Source organism: Eucyclogobius newberryi, unplaced genomic scaffold (genome assembly GCF_026437365.1).
Source record: "Eucyclogobius newberryi isolate DKJ021-1_F unplaced genomic scaffold, fEucNew1.0.hap1 SCAF_17, whole genome shotgun sequence".
In the NCBI taxonomy this organism is placed as follows: Eukaryota; Metazoa; Chordata; class Actinopteri; order Gobiiformes; family Gobiidae; genus Eucyclogobius; species Eucyclogobius newberryi.
The window spans coordinates 22,377,667-22,396,335 of record NW_027315801.1 but is presented as its reverse complement, the minus strand read 5'-3'; the positions used below and the strand labels follow the sequence as shown (position 1 = coordinate 22,396,335).

The 18,669-nt window shown below is 39.5% G+C and overlaps 1 protein-coding gene across 1 annotated transcript; it reads left to right on the top strand.

Moving 5' to 3' along the window:
- Window positions 1-661: 661 nt before the first annotated feature.
- clcnk (chloride channel K) lies at window positions 662-16,364 on the top strand. Its single transcript, XM_072450224.1, has 19 exons — window positions 662-785; window positions 2,231-2,362; window positions 2,520-2,648; window positions 4,557-4,696; window positions 4,770-4,847; window positions 6,217-6,292; window positions 6,909-7,034; window positions 7,462-7,546; window positions 7,694-7,795; window positions 8,554-8,638; window positions 10,595-10,750; window positions 11,135-11,204; window positions 11,282-11,377; window positions 11,623-11,839; window positions 13,107-13,240; window positions 13,836-13,900; window positions 13,973-14,053; window positions 14,889-14,975; window positions 16,129-16,364. Exons 1-19 carry the CDS (start codon window positions 662-664, stop codon window positions 16,165-16,167), a joined length of 2,022 nt encoding a protein of 673 aa, XP_072306325.1. The 3' UTR covers window positions 16,168-16,364.
- The last annotated feature ends 2,305 nt before the right edge of the window (window positions 16,365-18,669 follow it).

Sequence of the window (18,669 nt, the reverse complement as noted above, 5' to 3'; positions counted from 1 at the left end):
CATGAAGGACATTTATAAAGTTAATGTAGGCTGCCACCAGACCGTTACCGCCCCACTGACTCCACAACACAATCCAGCAGCTTTCTGACACCAGCAGGACACGAATTGGGGAATCGGGTAAGTTAACCGCTATAGATGTTATAGAATCTTTACATAACGATAAAGGCCCATGTGTACTTGTTGATACTGATATGTCACCTGTAGAATTACAACGCATATGACTTTTTTTGGGTCTAATTATTACTTGTTTGGTGGGACAGTCCCGATGGTAAATGTGTGTCATAGTTTTAACAGCAGTCAAGTTGCAGTTTGTAAAGCAAATTTGAAAAAAAGAAGCTGAAATTCACGGGAAATAGTGCTGAATTTTAAAATAAGCGACATTCCATAGAAAATAAGCGACATTCCATAGAAAAAGTTTGATAATAATTGGAATTTTTATGGATTGTTTAAACTTAAAGTATAGTTGCCATGTAAAAGTCGTGGAATTACCTCTACTTATGTCACATCTCCATTAAACTTAACCAAAATGAGCAAACTGGGCCACAATTGGTAAAATTTTTAATCAAACCTTTTTTTTATATAATCATATTCTCTAGTTTTAGTGAAATGTGCAGTTTAACCTGTCACATAGACTTGAATCGTGGCTGCGGACTCTGACAGGATGGAGCAGAGCAAAGGGCCGGAGAGCACGTACCCGCAGAGAGGAGCCCCTAGTGGAGATGCTGAGAGACCACTGCTCCCTCACACGTGGAGACCCTGCAGGAGGGCCAGGACCACAGTCAAAGGTTAGATCACCCCTTCCTTTGATCTGCCAACTCAATGTGTCACCATAACAGATCATCAGCCAATCTAAGCGCAGCGTGTGGGCCATCGAGGCCGAGGCAGTTTGACCTTCCCTCTAACACTGTGGATAAGAGAGATGAGGTCAGGAATCGACTGTAGGACTCAAATGATCATATTGTATTTGATAATTGGCTGTGGGCCTCAATGGGGTGAAGTTAAGCGAGTTATCACCAGAGAGTTAGAAGTATGAAGCTTCAGCGCACACTTTTTTGTTGGACACTTGGCCGACAGCACAAACCGCACTCTTATTTTGTGGCTCAATGTGTGACCAAATGTTTTAGCCATTACCGAGCCAATGAAAATACTTCAATGAAATGACAACCAACTGTTCAAAGAGAAAACAGAGTGGATGTTGTAAGAACTGAACTAAACAATCGTCGCCTGATATTGCTTTTTTGACAAAAAGATTTGTTGAGAAAAGGCTATGTGATGAATGAACTCTGGATTACAGATGATACAGACGTGTACAAGTGAATAAACTTCTCATCTGGGTAAGGCAGCAGCAGTGAGGGTGACTTAAGTGTAATTACAGTGTGATGTGCCTTATAATACAGGCTCTGTACAGTTGAAAACTAAGATCAGCCTAATGAGAAATACAAAACAACAAACAATACAATCAGCCTGAAGAGAAATACAAAACAATACAATACAGTTTTCACTTGTTAACGGTTCTGTCTGGACTTGTGCTTCGTGTGGTTGTATCGCCCAGCTGATGTTGTGATGGAGAGGTGGATACAAGCAGAGCATTTCACTCTAATCTGTTCCACAAACTTGTTTTATGCTTTTAACATTGCCAGTGTAGTTAGACTTCTGGGTGAACATGAGGAGCTGACATGTGTATTAAAAGCAATGTGTCTCATGTATCTGCGGCGCTCCACAGGTGAGAGAAGGGACTGAGAGACATTTTACTGGATAATACTGGATAATACTGGATAAATATGATTGTCTGAAAACCCAGGTGCTTAGGTCACGGTTCACCGCCACAGTACCAATAGTACATTGTAATAGTAAACATAATAGTTAGTAACTTTATTTTTAATTGTAAAAATGTATTCATGTTTGTATTTATCTAACTATTAGTTAAGTATATAATTACAGACAGAGATATAACTGCAGGTAATACAATGGCTAGACTAAGGCCTTAATACAACTACAATACTATACAATACTAATACTTTTCTTGATGGTGGTTTAATTAAGCATCAGAGTTAGTCACTGGGTCATGAGTGGGGACAAGTACAAACATTAAGTACAAACATAAAATACTGTGATTGGTACTTTTGCTTAACATAATTCACTTGATGCTTTAATAAATTATTCTGAAAAACTGTGTGAAATGAACACTTCAACACATCAACTTCAAGGTTAATATAATGTGTGTGTGCAGTGGGTCTATTGAAGCTCAGGACGTGTATGGAGACCCCGTGTGGACTGGAGTGGTACTGCTTCGCTGCTCTGGGTGTCCTGACAGCTCTGCTCAGTGTTCTCATGGATCTAAGTGTGGCCAAGATCATCAGAGGTACTAACTCTGTGTGTGTGGGGAGTCTTTTCATGTACAGTTAATTAATCTATTACATTCTCTTTGCACTTAGCCACATGAAACATAAACATCAAAAACACTGGACAGAAATGCAACAAAAATATATAGAATATGTCATTCTTTTCTTGTTTTGCAGCACATCAGCGGGTTTACCTGCATCTGGAAGGCAGTGTCCTCCTCCAGTTTCTGTGCTGGACTCTTTACCCAGCATGCCTCTGTGCTTTGGCCTCCTGGCTTTGTCATCATGTCTGTCCCTTCTCCACAGGTAAGCCCCCCCCCTCTTACCTGAGGGCTGAAATGTCTAAATATCCACTTGTAACAGTGGCTTATTGCTTCATTATGTTACAGTGCAATTTACAGCAATGGGTAACGTTGTGCAGTGGTGGAAAGTACAACAGTAAAAGTAAAATACTGTACTTAGGTAGAATTATACTGTGCATATGTTTTCACTTGTACTTCACTCCATTTAAGAGAAGATGCTGTATCTGTACTTTTTAATTCCCTACATTTTTCATCCAGACATAAAAGTAAAAAGTACTTTTCTTTACTGTTTGAGATGACTGAGGGACGATTGTTAGAACATATTTAAAAAGCTAGAAAAAATTGGAAATCAATTTAGCCTCATTTTTGACACTAACAGTTCTCAAAATCTGACTGAAGTATTTTTTTTTATTCTAATACAAATTTTGAAGTTTGTTTTTTCTCTATATTGTACTTTTCTTGTCTCCGTTGTTTGTTGTTCCACTATATGGCTTTACCCCGGGCCAAGACATTTCCATCAGCAGGTGCTATAGTAGCCACTGACTCATACAGTCATAATCACAGCATAATTTGTCCTTTACTGACCCAAATCCTTACATTTTGCCCAATTTTGTTTTATTTATTTCAATGCTCAGACGTCGCAACAGGGAGTATTATATCCATTGAATTGTTTAATGGTGGGCCTTCAATCTGCTCAAAATAAATAACGGAATGTGCTTGTTGGGCTGCACAAGGCCAAGCTCGTGTGGTAAAAGTGGAGGTCGTACGTCTCGTTGTGACCTGCTGTAAATATCCTCCTGTTTGACACAGAATGACCCCAGCTGACCCCAGTGTGAGGGTCACATTAAGATCCAGAGCAGGTCAGCAGGGCGTAGACCTCCGGGGCAACAATAAAGTGAGACATTTACTGCCTACAAGCTTTTCAACAGGGCAGACCTGCGCTGACGGATGCAGCCATTTTATTTTTTTAAGTTAACTTCTAAAGAGTGGGCATTTTTTAACCCAACAAAGTCTGTGTTAGCATTCTTTAATACCAGATCATCATCTGATCCTTTTGTATATATATTTTCAGACCAAGTCTGTTTTTTATTTTATTAGTAAATTCTTGATTTTATGCATAACTCATTCTATATAATTTTTGCTATTACTATTGTTCATTGTTGTATGTTACATCTTACCGCAGGAGCAAGTTCCTAGTTTGTAATTTTGTTTTACTGACAATGACAATAAATCTTTTTTTGATTCACATTCTGATTCGTCAGCTAACTTTCACTCAGTTTCTTACGACAACAGCTTAGATAAATTTAAAAGTAAATGTAAAGATACACATCCTTATCATCAGAACAATATGGTATTTTAGGAGACATATTATGTTTTTGTTTTTCTCAGAGACTTTAATGGAACTATAACATAAGTAGATCAACATGTTACATTTTGTTGAAAACCGGAATTTTCCTGTAGAAAACTGCTGAACGGATGAGCCACCTCTTCACAGTGACGTAACAAGCGGCAGATACACAGCAGTCAGTTACACGTTTTTAATTTTGAAAAGTAGCTATGTGACATTTAGAACCCGGCATGGGTCTTATTTTTATTAAAATAATTGTAAGTACTGTTAACAGTACAGGGATATGGGCAGGGAAGGGGAGTAAGTGAAAACAGACATTCTCGGGGGACTTAACTGAGCCTCAGTTGCAGGACAATAAGGGATTTATGAAGCATTAAAGATTGTAAACACAACTGCTTTAAACATTCATTCATGTTGATTTTGTATTATATGTCCCTTTTAAAAACTATTTTGCATGCACCATACTCTGCTCTTTGTTGTATGTAGAGATGCTAGGATACATTCATCTCGAAATGTCCTTGTTATTTTGACGTTATTTTCAGGTCATGTTTGTGTCCCCCACAGGCTCAGGGATCCCAGAAGTGCGAGTCCTGCTGGCGGGCTTTGAACTGCCGCACTACCTGACCCTCACCAACATGTTCACCAAGAGCCTGGGTATGATCTGCACACTGTCCGCCGGCAACACCGTTTTCCTGGGCAAAGTGGTACGCTCGCTCTGTTTTATTGTTGTGTTTAATGTGTGAGTGCGATTGCTGTGAGCTGCTGTTTGAGCCGCAGGGGCCCTTTGTGCATGTGTCCACCATGATGGGAGCGTACCTGAACCGCCTGTGCACTCGTGTTCAAGGCCACGACAAGGTAAACAAGCATGGATAATAAGCAACGTGGGTTTTAAGACTGGAAAACAAAATTGTTAGTGTGTTTATTAGGATCCTCATTAGCCATTGGCGTGACAATGACTACTCTTCCTGGGGTCCACATCTTAAAAAAACATTTATTAAAACATCATGGAATAACAATTCACAATTTAAAATGCATAAAAGCTAAATATGGTCTGTTTACGAGAGAAATTGTTGCTGTTATTGTTTGTATGAGTGGGACACACCTTGTAATCCTAAAAGAAGCCGTACAATTATCTCAACCAGGCTTTACCTTCTATGTACTGTAAATAATATGGTCTGTTACTGCAAAAATATAACTTGAATCCAGAGGAATTAGTTTGAAACAAGTTCCATTTGGACCAAAATGTTTAAGGTTTATGTTGGACTCTTTGTCTATCAGTGTTTTCAAAAGCCAAATATATATTATATATTATTGAGTATATGTCGTAAACTTTACTGTCGTCAATAATATGGGCTGTTTTTAGTTTGTAGGTCTATAATGTGTTTAGGTACAAAAAATCTGAACTTAAAACCCCACTTTAATCAAATTTATTTCAAATTGTCCCAAAACTAAATATTATGAATTCAAGTAATTATAACATATGTAGATATTCTGTTTTTGTGTTGTTTAATCAAACTGTATAAGATAATTTAATTTTTTTTTCTAGTAGAGAGCACAACTCTTTATATTCACTCAAATTTGTGTTGTTAGTACCGGTAATTCTGCTGTTTAGTTCTTTTTGTCTATTTCCCCCCCACATCACATTATCGCGCTTTGCTGAAATTGCAGTCAAATTGGTTACTGTCCGTGCAGTGGATAAATGAAAAAGATAAATGTCCCGCATGCATGATTTAGTGTGCCTTTAGAGTGCCCCTCACTCTGAGCTTGTGGTCTTCACGCTCACAGATTGTGCAGTGTCTGTCTCAGAAGTCTGCTCACGGTTTGAACTATGAAGACCCACAAGATTATTCTATTTGTTCCATTCTATTGATGCATTATAACTGCAAAAACCTGAATTCAGAGTATTCATCTGGAATAGAACAGTAGATTTTACTAGTTTTAAGACATTTCCGATTGGCTCATTTTACTTGAAATGAGGAAAGGAATATTTTTTGTCACTCACTGGCAAATAATCTGTCTTGAAATAAGAAGTGATATACCGAAAGAAACAAGTGAATAGATCTTAACTAGTCAAAACTACTCAAATTAAGATGAATATTCTGAATTCAAGTAACTCAAACTCATCTAAAAATAATTAATATTTATTTTTGCAGCGTTTGCTCAGCCGTACTTAACCCAGCTTCAATAAATCAAGTTGGTTATGACTAATTCCATCATGTTCCAGGCAGATGCCGCCCATCAGATGACGGTGGTGTCGGCCGCGGTGGGCGTGGCCAGTTGTTTCGGCGCTCCCATCAGTGGTACATACCCGAGCCTTTATACTTATCGTGTCTGTGGGCACTTTCACCTCAGCTGCCTCTCTGCACCTCTCTGCTCCCCTTTGATAATCAGTCTGAGCCGTGTACTTCTGCTCGCTCTTCACAAACCTCTCATGCTCTTGAAGTATTTGCAGAACTTTCTCTCCGTGCGTCTTATACGGTGCTCTTAGAGGAAATCTGTTGAGAGCATCGAACACGCACTCAATGTATTATCTTGTTCTGCACTTTAAATCAGACTTGGCTTTGTTATTCAACTTAAATTAGACTTAGAAATTCACTATTCACTAAGTCAAGGTTGGTAGTTAGAACCCCAGTGCAACCAGTGCACTTTTAACCTTTTTGTACATAGTTTACATAGAAGTAGCATTTTTATGTGATGTATTTTCTCTTTTAAAAGGCTGTCTTCTGTATTTATTCATATCATAATTGGCAAAAATAATAATTATAGTGGGGACTGAAATCTTGCTATTGAAATGACTTCAAATCCAATGTCTCTTATTCACCAAATTGTAGTCGGCCTATTGAGTTTTTCTTAATAAACCAGTTATTACAAGTAAATGAAGGACACTAAAGTTGTGACTGTATGTGTTGTGTGCAGGTGTGTTGTTCAGTATTGAGGTGGCGTGCTCTCTCTTCCCTCTCAAACATTACCTGCCCTGTTTCCTGGCTGCAGTCTGTGGCGCTCTGACCTTCCGGCTGTTTGCAGTCTGGAGCGGAGAGGAAGGTAACACCACTGATAATGAGCAACTGTTGCCTATACCTGTTATTGCAGTGCTTTGCTGTTATTTTAATATATTATCTTTATAGTGCGTCGTGTGATTTCTGCACCTTGTCCTTGTTTGCGCTTAATCACCACAGCACATTCCCAGGTTTTTTTAAATTCTAATGTACTAATTGGTTAGAGAGCTTGAGCATCATTTTGCAGGTTCTATGTTGCCTTTGTCGACATGCGTAGGCTCCAAAAAGTTTTCAACAGCGGGAAACTACTCTAAACTTGACTTTGAATGCTATTGATTCAAATCTTGGACGAGATGGGATGTTGCAAAACCCTGGCGAATCTTCCGTATCTTCCCGTAAAAAGTGTTATCTGCTCTATTGACGTTGACATCTGATCAAATCTTTATCGTTATATTTATTTTGTGCGTCCCCAGAGACTCTACAGACTTTAATCAAAACAAACTTCTCCTCAAAGTTGCCGTTCAACCCACTGGAAATTCTTCTCTTTGCCTTTCTAGGGTGAGATTGCTTCTACAAAATTTGCATAATTGCCTTTTCTACATCAATGAAGAGTCTGTAACCCAAGATTAGCTTTGACACTGTTAGCGTCTGCACAGTTTTCCTCGTCCTTGTCGAAGTGAACTGACTGACTTGTGTTTGGGACAGACTCCTGTGTGGGGCGGTGAGCTGCCTCTACCTCTGCCTCCACCGTCACCTCCTGAGCTACACCAGAACTCAGCCCGTCTTGGTCGGCATGTTAGCGACAGAGTGAGTGCTCCTGTCTACACATACGCAGCTTAGGAATGAGTCACACAGACAGACAGCAGATAAATGCAGATAAATGCAGATAAATGCAGATAAACACTAAAAAAGGGGGTGAGTGGGGTTTGTGGGAACAGCAAGTGAATTAGCAAAGAATACAATTGTGTGGAGAGTTTATCTAATGAGCATAGATTGTATTGTATGTATTTTCTTTGTATTTATCGGCATTTATTTGTTATTATTATTATTATTATTATTTTTTTTTTAAATTAAATCACTGTAGGGTGCATGGTGGCAAAGGTGGTTAGCGCTCTTGCCTCCCACCGCCCAAAGACATGCATGTGTTAGGCAAAATTGGCAACTCTAAATTGGCCCTAGTGAATAAATGCGAGAGTGAATGATTGTTTGTAATGTCTATGTCTCTGTGTTGGCCCTGCAACCCTGAAAGGGAACAAGCGGTAGAAAATGAATGAATGAATAAATCACTGTTGTTCCCATCGGAAGATTTAAGACATTTTGCAGCACAGCACCCAGGGACCCAACGGGCAGCTCACATGCAGAACGATCAATAAAGTATACTGTACCATTTTATTTCTAATTGGTGAAACTGAGTGTGTCTCGCTCAGGGACACATCAACAAGTGCTTTGCCTCCTATAACTGAGATCTGTGTTCCGGTTGGATAAATAGTCGGAATGGGCGCCGTTTTCCTTGCCTCTGTCTATACATCTGCGCTGACACTGAGTTTGTGTTTGTGTTTGTGTAGGAAAGTGTTGTTCTCTGCTGCGGTGGGCTTCCTTCTGGCCTGTGTCACTTTCCCTCATTTTGCTGGACAGTTCATAGCCTCCAAGGTAACTCTCATCTGCAAATATACCCAAACTCTCATACGGTACATGCATAACAACAGGAGTCGACACAACCATGCAGAGACTGAACAGCCCAGGAGGATTATTGATCATCTGAGTGACCTTTCTGTCCCTGGTTGAATCAATAATGTATATATGGACTTACCGACATGTTCTTTTTCATACTAAATAGCAACTGCAGAAGAACGTTTATCCGTGCAGTGTAAACTTGGCGTGATTTCGATGGTTTAACTGGCAGGGTGTTTGCAGGTCAACCAATTAGTGCTGAGGTCACAGTTGACTAAGCTCTCGTTCTTCCAATAGCTGGCGGCTGGTGTTCCGACCGGAAAAGCCCTCAAAAACAGGAGAATCACAGTGTAGCGCAAGATATGACAGTGATACATCAATAATCCAAAAGGCACAGAACAAGCTACCATTATTTGTTAAAGAAACACAAAAAACAAACAAACAGGGATAATTGTCTAATTACAGCTTCGCAGATTCTGATCCATTTTTGTTCAGTGCAAAACAGCGATAAAAGTGCTGTTGTAAAATGTTGAGTGTTAACACATTTGTCCAAAGTTGATCCCTGACTTCAGACATAATAATGATGAACATAATAATATGACAGATTTGCCACTCCTCCAGTCGTTTTTTACTGGTTTGATTGTTACACACTTAATGCACACTCTAAGGTGAATCATTTCTTTTGTCTACACTTTGTGCACCGAAGGTCATTTCCTTTCTTTGCTGCAGGGCTTCTTGACAAAGATGCAATTGTCCTACTCATTTTGACATGAAATTGGATTTGAGTCTGTCCTCTGTGCTGTGAACTCTTTAAATATCAGCACAGGAGACATGCACACCTGACATAGTGACAGACACACAGCTCACAGTGCTGCAGGTAGGGTTGTCCCACAGCATGTAGTATGTGTTCTGAGCCTTTGAAGCCTTTGAAGGGAAGGGATACATAGAGTTATAATTACTTGACTTGATAGGTAGTTCCATTAAGCCTTCACTTGAACTTGAGTAGTAACATTTTCAAGTAAAAGTACCGGTATTCTTACTTGAGTAGAAGATTTGGTGACTCTTCAATGTTTCCCTCACTTTGCACATTAAAGGAGACACATTCTGAAAAATTGACTTTTAACCATGTTATTTACATTTATATAACTGAAATATAAATGAAAATAGAGTGTTTATTTTACCATTATTATTATTATTATTATTATTATTATCTTGTCTTACGCTAGCTGTTTTTATTTTATTTTATTATTTTATTTTATCTTTATTTTTCCCCTCCATTCCTTATTAGGAAATGAGAGGTTTTGTCTATAGGAGTTTTTGTTTATAAGAGTTTTGTTTATAAGAGATCTTCTATTAAGAGTGTTTTTTAAACTTCCTATAAGTTATCGGTCCTTTTCCTCTGTATCTACCTTCGTTGCAACAATGAAATTTCCCCATGTGTGGACAATAAAGGAATATCTTATCTTATCTTATAACAGTGTACTTTAACATTAACTCGTTCCCTTAACATTAGCTTTAAATTGTAAAGGATTCTTGTATATTTGTGTAGTCCTGTATCGTACTGTTTTTGATGCTTGACTGCTCCAAAAATGTCTGTTTTCAACTACCCCCTATCTCCACCCACATCGTTGTACTTATTTGCAATTACTTAAAAAGTGTTGACTGGAGGCCATACATGTAGTGTTAAAAAAGCATGAATTAAAATCCTCTTCTTGACACAGTGAAATGACACTGTGATCTATGTTATAGTTTATTATATGTACCAGAAAAAGCATTACATAAGAATGAATAAATTAACCATAATTACCCATTAGCAATACAAAGCCTACTGAATGGCTTCTTAATTAGTTAATGCCGCTTTGTTGAATAAGCTCTTTAAAGGTCCTGCAGCATTTGTTATGTGTCATCTTCTCATTAGCCTTGCTGTATTTCCAGTGTCCTATGAAGCAGCTTCTCACTTCTCTTCTGCACGCTGAGTCTTGGGTGACCCCGTCCCAGAATGCGTCAGGGCAAGCCGCGGGGCCCTGTGTGGAGTGGACCTCTTCAGAGCTCCCTGTTCTCCTGCCTTTGCTCATCTTCCTGCTTCTCAAGGTGCCCGTCTCATTATCACTGCAACAATGATCCCCCTGGATACGGCAGGTACGGAAATAATGTAGGTTTTTAACAATAAGAGCTGCCTGATATTTAACCTTTGGAGTCGAAATGGCTAGGCTGCTGCCAAACCTCCACAGCCTACTAATGTGCTCGTGCTTGCTTTTGAACCAAACCAAAACCCACTTTTCCTTTTATTCTCCGTTTTGAATTGAAGAGAATGCCATCCATGTGCATAATACCTGCATAAACAGTGTGTGGATAATCAGTTTTTCGTGGTGTGGAGCTGATAAGATATGCAAATGAGCAGGGCTTCTGTGGTGTCTGTGCGCGTTTAGTGTAAACAGTGCGACTACACACAGTGTTTTTTTTTGCTCTGTGCAGTTGTGGATGCTGCTGCTGGCCTGTACCCTGCCCATACCAGCGGGATTCTTCATGCCAGTCTTTATCTACGGTGCCAGATTTGCGATGTGAATGATCTGAGGCTCGTTTCAGATGGAGTTTAAATTGCGCTGCGTGTTGGTGTCACAGGGGCAGCGTTGGGGAGGCTGCTCGGAGAAGGTCTGGCCTACGTGACATCGGGACAAAGCCGGGACGCTGTGAATCCGGGAGGCTACGCTCTGGCTGGTGCGTTATATACAGTGTTCTCTTAAATAATGCGCTTCAGTGTCGACGACATGTGAGGACGTGCGGGCTGACGTCCACAAGTGGCTCTGCCTTGGAAAACCATTACCGCGTCAAAGTAAATACTGTGTACGTCTTGACAATTTCCACGCTCAAATTGTCAAAGATGGTGCAGCCAGCTTCAGTAATTCTGGAAACTATTCAAACTCGCTTTTCGGACCTGCTGGTGTAAAAGGTGTGTCCCGTAGGTGCAGCGGCCTTCTCTGGGGCCTGCACTCAGAGCCTGTCCCCGGCCCTTCTGGCTCTGGAGCTGACGGGACAGTTCTCTCACGCTGGGCCCATCCTCATCTCCACTCTGATCGCCAATATAGTGGCGCGGGCAGGACGGCGGCCATCTTTTTACGATAACCTGTCCATCAGCAAGAGACTGCCCCATCTTCCCTCGCTGAAGAAGGCCTCACCCAGGTACTGCCAGGGCCCTTATAATCGGCATAATCTAAATAAAACTAGACTTAAATTCATCTTGATTATGTATCCTTAATTTATTTTTAAATAATAATTAGTTAATGCATTGTTTCATTGTATACTTTGCCATTGTTTAAAAAAAATAAAAAAAATAGTAATGTACCTGCTGCTAAAGTAGTGTAGAATCTATAAATAGCTAGCCACAACCTTTTATAATACCATAAAAGTTTATTGCATAGAGTGCCCCGCAACTCTGTGTGTGTGTGTGTCTGTGTGTGTGTGTGTGTCTGTGTGTGTGTGTGTGTGTGTCTGTGTGCGTGCGTGCGTGCGTGTGTGTGTGTGTGTGTGTGTGTGCGCGTGTGTGTGTGTGTGTCAAAGCCGTATGTTTATGTGAGTGTGTATGTGAGTGTACATGTTAGATAAAAGTGTTATTTTTATCATCCAGGGGCAATGGAACCATTTAGCACGGCTGTCATCAGAGGAGACAAGCCAGCATGACAAGGCCCTAAAAGGCTGGACACTGTGTGATAAGACTGTGTGCTAGACAGAGGTGGACCCCATGGGGGCTCTGATGGGGCTGTGAGGGTGCATTACCATCACTCAAGCTTTTCAGAAAAAGAGAAAGGGACAAGTTACATCCATGAACTCCATGGTCTTGTAATCCTGTTTTTTTGCTTCTATGAAAATATCCCTCCAGAGCAGCCTGTAGAAAAGGGACAGGCAGTTATTTTGTGTAAATTGCCACGTCTTGGCTCTGAGTAAGAGAAATTGCACTTGAATAAATATGAGGTAAATACAAAGATTTTTAGCGTCGGAAACATTGGGATAATTTTGAGTCTACATCTCTTCCCCGAAGATGAGAGCGGCTCAGAGGGAAGTCAAGCTGTGTGTCTTATTATTCAGTAGAACACATTTACCTCAAATGGTTTTATCTGATCCTCCTGATATTTGATGGAGGTAAAGTACAGGTACAGTATATAGTATTTATCTTGTGGATTGGATAGATCATGGTCTCAAAGTTTCTCATGCTACTGTAACATTGAATAGCTATCTTTGTTCAAAGAGGCACTCACAACTTACACTCACCTCCTTCCAACTGTCTCAAGCCTGTCTCATCTGTATTTAAACTTTCTTACACTCACCTGTCTCTCAAACCTACACCTGTCTCACACTCTCACATGTATCTCACCTGAATCTTCCTTGCACCTGTCTCTTCCCTGTTTTTCACCTGTCTCATCTGTCTGGTGTTTCTGTCTTTGTGTGTCAGCCTGGCTCTCACCCCTCTTGGACCGCTGCTGAAGGCTCCATCAGTGCTGCTCCAGAAGGCAGCAGGACAGGCCCAGGTCCAGGCTGCTGTCTGCAGCAGCTCTCAGACCCACGTCCCTGTGGTGGACTCTGACGGTGAGGGCATTCACGGCAGGGTTTAAGTACAATTTATGGAGTGGACCAGGTCAACAATAATATTCCCCACATACATTTTTCAACATCCCTTTAAATAGAGAACAAGTTCAATTCTTTTATGTCTATTAAATGATGACTTTCTACGCGCCAGAGACAGACAAATTGCTTGGTTCCTCTATTGTCCTACGACTGAGGCTCAATAGATCCTTTAACCTTTCAAAAACTGCAATCTAAAGACTACTTTCTTATTTTTCTACTCCACTTGAAGCTCCAGTTAAAAATAGGCTAAACATTCTCACTGACAGTTTCCGATAGGCAGACTTTCTGGGAAAAAAATATTTTAAATGGCTTTGAGAGAACAGCTGTAGTGTGAAATGTGGAGAGCGAGTAGAGTCTGTGCAGAGAATCCAGCCTGCACAGACTGGTACATGCCCCGCATCAGAAGGAAAATGATGACAGAGATTATGAAAATCGTTCATCATTGTGAAATACCTCAGCAATTGAGCGAGTGAAAGGAGCAGATGAAGCAGCTGAATCCAACAGACTGTGTGTGTGTGTGCACAAGATTCATCCCACTCTCTGTGTTGTGTTGAAGAGTCACTCTTTCTACTGGGATACGTGCCCCGATCTGAGCTGCTGGAGTTCATCAATCAAGACGAGGTAAATGTCACTGAAATCATACGTTTAAAAACAGGAGAAAACAGGAGAGACTAATAAAAATGATGAACACAGAACGTGGGGAGTCGTCTGGATGAGACGTGCTGCGTTCACTGTCCCTCCGTTCTGCTGTCGCCTCACAGCACTGTTCAGCAGGTACACACAATTTACACAATACATGTTTGCTCTGAAAGATAAGCACACATGTAACTTTGAGTTTGGTTAAGCCATTTCACATTCATTATGTGGAGTTGTTTTGGTGTACCACATATTTGAGTTTAACTGAAATGTTCATTTTGAGTCTAGAAATACTTGCCAAGTTGAACAGGATAATGTCATGTGAACTAAAAATGAAATGAAAGATCTTACAAGCACAAAAAATATTTAATTATATAATTACATTTAGCCAATTCAATCAAATGTCGTAGTGAATTACCTTGTTTTAGGCCACTTAAGTTTTAATCATAATTATTTTGAATATTATCACATTTATTTGTCTTTTTTATTCATAAGTCAAATTCTAAATCTATTTACCGGTACCCTAAAACAATAAAATGAATAAATAAAGCTCTGATAAGCCAAGTGTAATTAGAATGACAATTGTTGCTGTGGGATACTGGAAGAGAGAACACAAATTGTGTTTTGTGAGGTTAATTGAAGTCACATTGTAATTATAATGAGATTTTATTGAGAGTGGAGTTCTTTGTAAACTTGTCTGATGCTAAAGTGCAGGATCATGTCGATGACAAGAAACAGAACTGCACACAAAGGAGCCTCTTTCACATCTTGCATAACGCTCACCTTTAATCTGTATGTGTTTATTTATGTCGCTGAATATGCCTTGCTCCAATAAAGAATGATGATTGCATTAGCTGCAGCCACAGAGGCGCAAACACACATCCTCCACCGACACAATGCGACGACAGAATGAGTTTCTCGTCGTCCTATTTCAGCGGATTTGGATGAAAATCTGCTGTTTGTTTTGCCGCAGGCGTTCAGGATCCTGAGCGCGAGCGGAGGACAGACATTGTTTGTGACTGACGGAGGAAAACTGAGAGGAGTTATAACACGGCCAGAGGTAAGGCTTAAAACATGACATGTAATCTAGATTCTACTCTAATGAAGAGCAGCGTATTAGGTTAGTCATTACTTGTTTATATACGGCTTATTCTGAGGTTTTATATATATACATAAAGAAGGCGGTAATGGCTCAGTTGGTGGCGACTTTGCCCATTAACAGAAAGGCTGTGGGTTCAATCCCCCAGACGGTTGTTGTGTTATTGGGAAAGTGTTGTTACTCTAAGTCTAAAGTGCTTTTAAACAGCATTTATGGAGGTAAAACTACTAAACCACTGCTTCAAAAACTAGAGCATGAACAATAAATACAAGAAGAATTAATAACAAAAAGGTGATCACTTATTTACATTTTTATCAACACACAAGTTTAGTAAATTACAGAGTTGTAGTCGTCTAAAGACACGTCCTGTGCATCAATTAGTCGTAAATGTGGGTGATTTGTTGTGCTGGAAAAGTATCTCAATGATCAGGCTGCGTATTTGACCCAAACGTCACTGACAAGAATACACAGGAGTTCACACAATCACAGAAATGACAGAAAACCACTTGTAAAGGCTGTGTTTATCTTGTAAATCAATCAGATTAAACTCAATTTACTCAATTATTACAATTATCACTAAATAAATCACTCCAAGCCTTCTTTTTCTGACCATGTACATCTTTATAACCCCAATAAACCAATTCAGTCAAATAATAAACATATTCATCTGATTAATCATCAAAAGGCCCACAAATCTACTAAACTGAGAGTCGTGATTGTATTTACTTAGTTTGCATGCGTCAGAAATTATTTGTAGGTCATAATTTAGGTTCTTTTTGAGTGTGCCGCTTGTTATTTTAAACTAACTTGCAAACAATTAATGCTTCTGTTGAGGGCACGTGTGTAGTTGCTGTGATTTGTTGTTGCAGAGTGTTTTATGGCACATTTATCCTTGGATGACATTGAGAATTCGCCCAGGCTAAAATGTTGTAGTGTGTGACATGAGCTCATGAAACACACCTGAGCCAATCGAATAAACATGAATGAATAAATAGATAAATAAATAAGATGCTAATGATGTCGTTACCGTGTGGGAGTCTACATTCAATGAGTCTGTGTGCGGATTGATCATTCACTTTTTGCATTCAAAGTAATGTCTTGTTCCTGTCTTTAGTTGAAGAGGATGCTGGAGGATTTGGCCCGAGATATCTGAAGGCAGGAAATGAAGATGCTCCTTCTGATCAAACGTGGGCTGTTCTGGGTCTAATTAGCGTATAGTGTAGGTGTAGTACCAGCAGCACGTCCCATGTGAGCAACACAAACAGAGCCCTTGTTCCTCCTCATCACCAGCCATTGTCCCGTGCTGCTGTTGTAATTATCAGGTCCTTGTCTCTGATGAGATAAGTACTTCATATAGTCGTACCAGGTGCAGTTAAACTAAGTGTACTTAGATAGAAGGTACATTAACACCAATGAACCCAGCGAACACTGTATCTGTCGTTACAGTCCTCAGACGGGACTCGTGAGAAACAGGACAAAGCTTTTTATAATGACACATAAAAAAAGGATCAATAATGCATTTAAACTGAAGCAGAAAGCAGGGAGCTATAAACATAGTGTTATGCATACAAAACATAATAGAGAGCTCACTCTGGTGCCCCCAAGTGGTGGTGTTACATACACAAACTTCTGCACTCTATAGGCTTATCACAGTAATTACTATATCGACTTTAATTTGCATTATTAGGAAAACATGATCCTTTTATCTTTTAACATTTGAGATGTAGAAGGTTGAGTCATTAACACCTAAAACTCATTAATGATACAAACTGGCCATTCTCATGTTTCATTCTGCTGTTTATTTCGGCCAGCTCGTGTTCTTTTTGGGACGTTGTTCATTAAACAAAGGTTTACAGAGAATATCTTGATTTTTTGGTCACTGTGTCGGTGGCAAATGTAGCTTCAACGTTATCCTGCTATTTTCTTTAACAGTACATCGCACTTCTAAATGTGTTATCGTGACAGGCCTATAGCACCAGGTAGTTTACGCCATACTGTGTGAATATGCTTTTCCATCATAAACCTGCACATTTGAGATAAATGGACTCTTGCTCACATGTATTCTGTCAAACTGCAGTCCCTTGTGGTTGTGGTTGATGTGTGGGCGTGCAACCTCAGCTGTGACAGTGAATTGAAATAAACATATGGCTGGTGACTGGTGTAACAGATGCAAACGAGTGCCCAAAAGCTGTTCACTGTGAGAGAGCCAAGCATGAGTAATAACGATTATAAGATTAACACGTAGCTATTATACAAATGATTTCAATTAAACAGGATCAAGCGGGTATAAATGTGTATATTACCTCTGTTTGAGTATGTAGGTGAGTGATACATCGCAGGGGTAGAAACTAATACAGTACAATACTTTACTTAAGTCACATTACAGTGGATACGTTTTATTTCACTACATTTGAGAGCAGCTATCTGTACTTTCTACTCCACTACATGCTTGAACTGGACTGAAAAGTAGAAAGTATTTCCCATAGGTTTTGAGGAGCATGTTCATGTTGACATCCTGCATAAATGTTCAAGCTCTGGCTTTGGCTGTTGACCAAAAATGAACGTTAGCCTGTGTAAATAGTGTGTCTATGTTTATCTTTCTGTCAAGCTGCCAGTGAGTCTGCAGATGGAAATTACCCCGAGACCTATAAGGCAATCTGGCACATTCACATTTGTTTGATTGTTCATTAATATGCATTGGTTCCCCTTTTACTTAAATAAATAAACAAGAAATACAAATAGTTCTTTATCAAAATGACAACACAAGTTCCTAAAATTACGCTTACTTACATACTCCAAAACCTTTACTTAAATAGATTTTGTACAAGTTAATTTTACTTGAGTGTATTTTTGCTCCTGATGCTGTACTTTTACTTAAGTAACAAAATTGAGAACTTCCACCACTGATAAACTGTGAACTTATGAACCAATGACACAATATCATCATATTCATGTGCAATTACTGTCATACTCACATGGTATAATGTCACATTCATGTGCATATAACTGATGAAAATAGAGTGTTTATTTTATCATTATTATTAGTATTATCTTGTCTTACGCTAGCTGTTTTTATTTTATTTTATCTTTATTTTTCCCCTCCATTCCTTGGAAAATGAGAGGTTTTGTCTTTAGGAGTTTTTGTTTATAAGAATTTTGTTTATAAAAGTTCTTCTATTTAAACTTCCTATAAGTTATCTGTCCTTTTCCTCTGTATCTACCTGCGTTGCAACAATGAAATTTCCCCATGTGTGGACAATAAAGGAATATCTTATCCCTTATCTTATCAAAAGAATGGAGACAGGATGGTCAAATCACTTGTAGATTTATTTCATGGAAAATTCTGTCAAAAACCCACATCGTCCACTCAACAGATTACAACTAACAATAACAGTTAAATGACATGTCTGCAGTGTACACGTGTCTCTTTCAGCGCTGCCATTTATGCTGGAGTTAAAGGACATTCACAATTGAGCAATCAACCTGACTGATGTACATTTACCTCTCTGTCCTCAGGTCTTACTTTGCTCACACTTTACTTAGAAGAGGTGTTAGTTAGGGGGATGTTTCCCTCCTACACGATTTCCCTCCGAAGACAAAAAAGTAGATTTCTGTTGCCAACAATGTATTAGGAGTTTTTACAGATTTGGCGTCA

Bases quoted from the DNA above. Each gene is read 5' to 3' on its own strand.
- clcnk (XM_072450224.1), top strand. From the start codon at position 662: ATGGAGCAGAGCAAAGGGCCGGAGAGCACGTACCCGCAGAGAGGAGCC. The intron at 11,205-11,281 runs GTGCCAGATTTG...TTGGTGTCACAG, and splicing joins CATGCCAGTCTTTATCTACG to GGGCAGCGTTGGGGAGGCTG. The intron at 14,054-14,888 runs GTACACACAATT...GTTTTGCCGCAG, and splicing joins CTCACAGCACTGTTCAGCAG to GCGTTCAGGATCCTGAGCGC.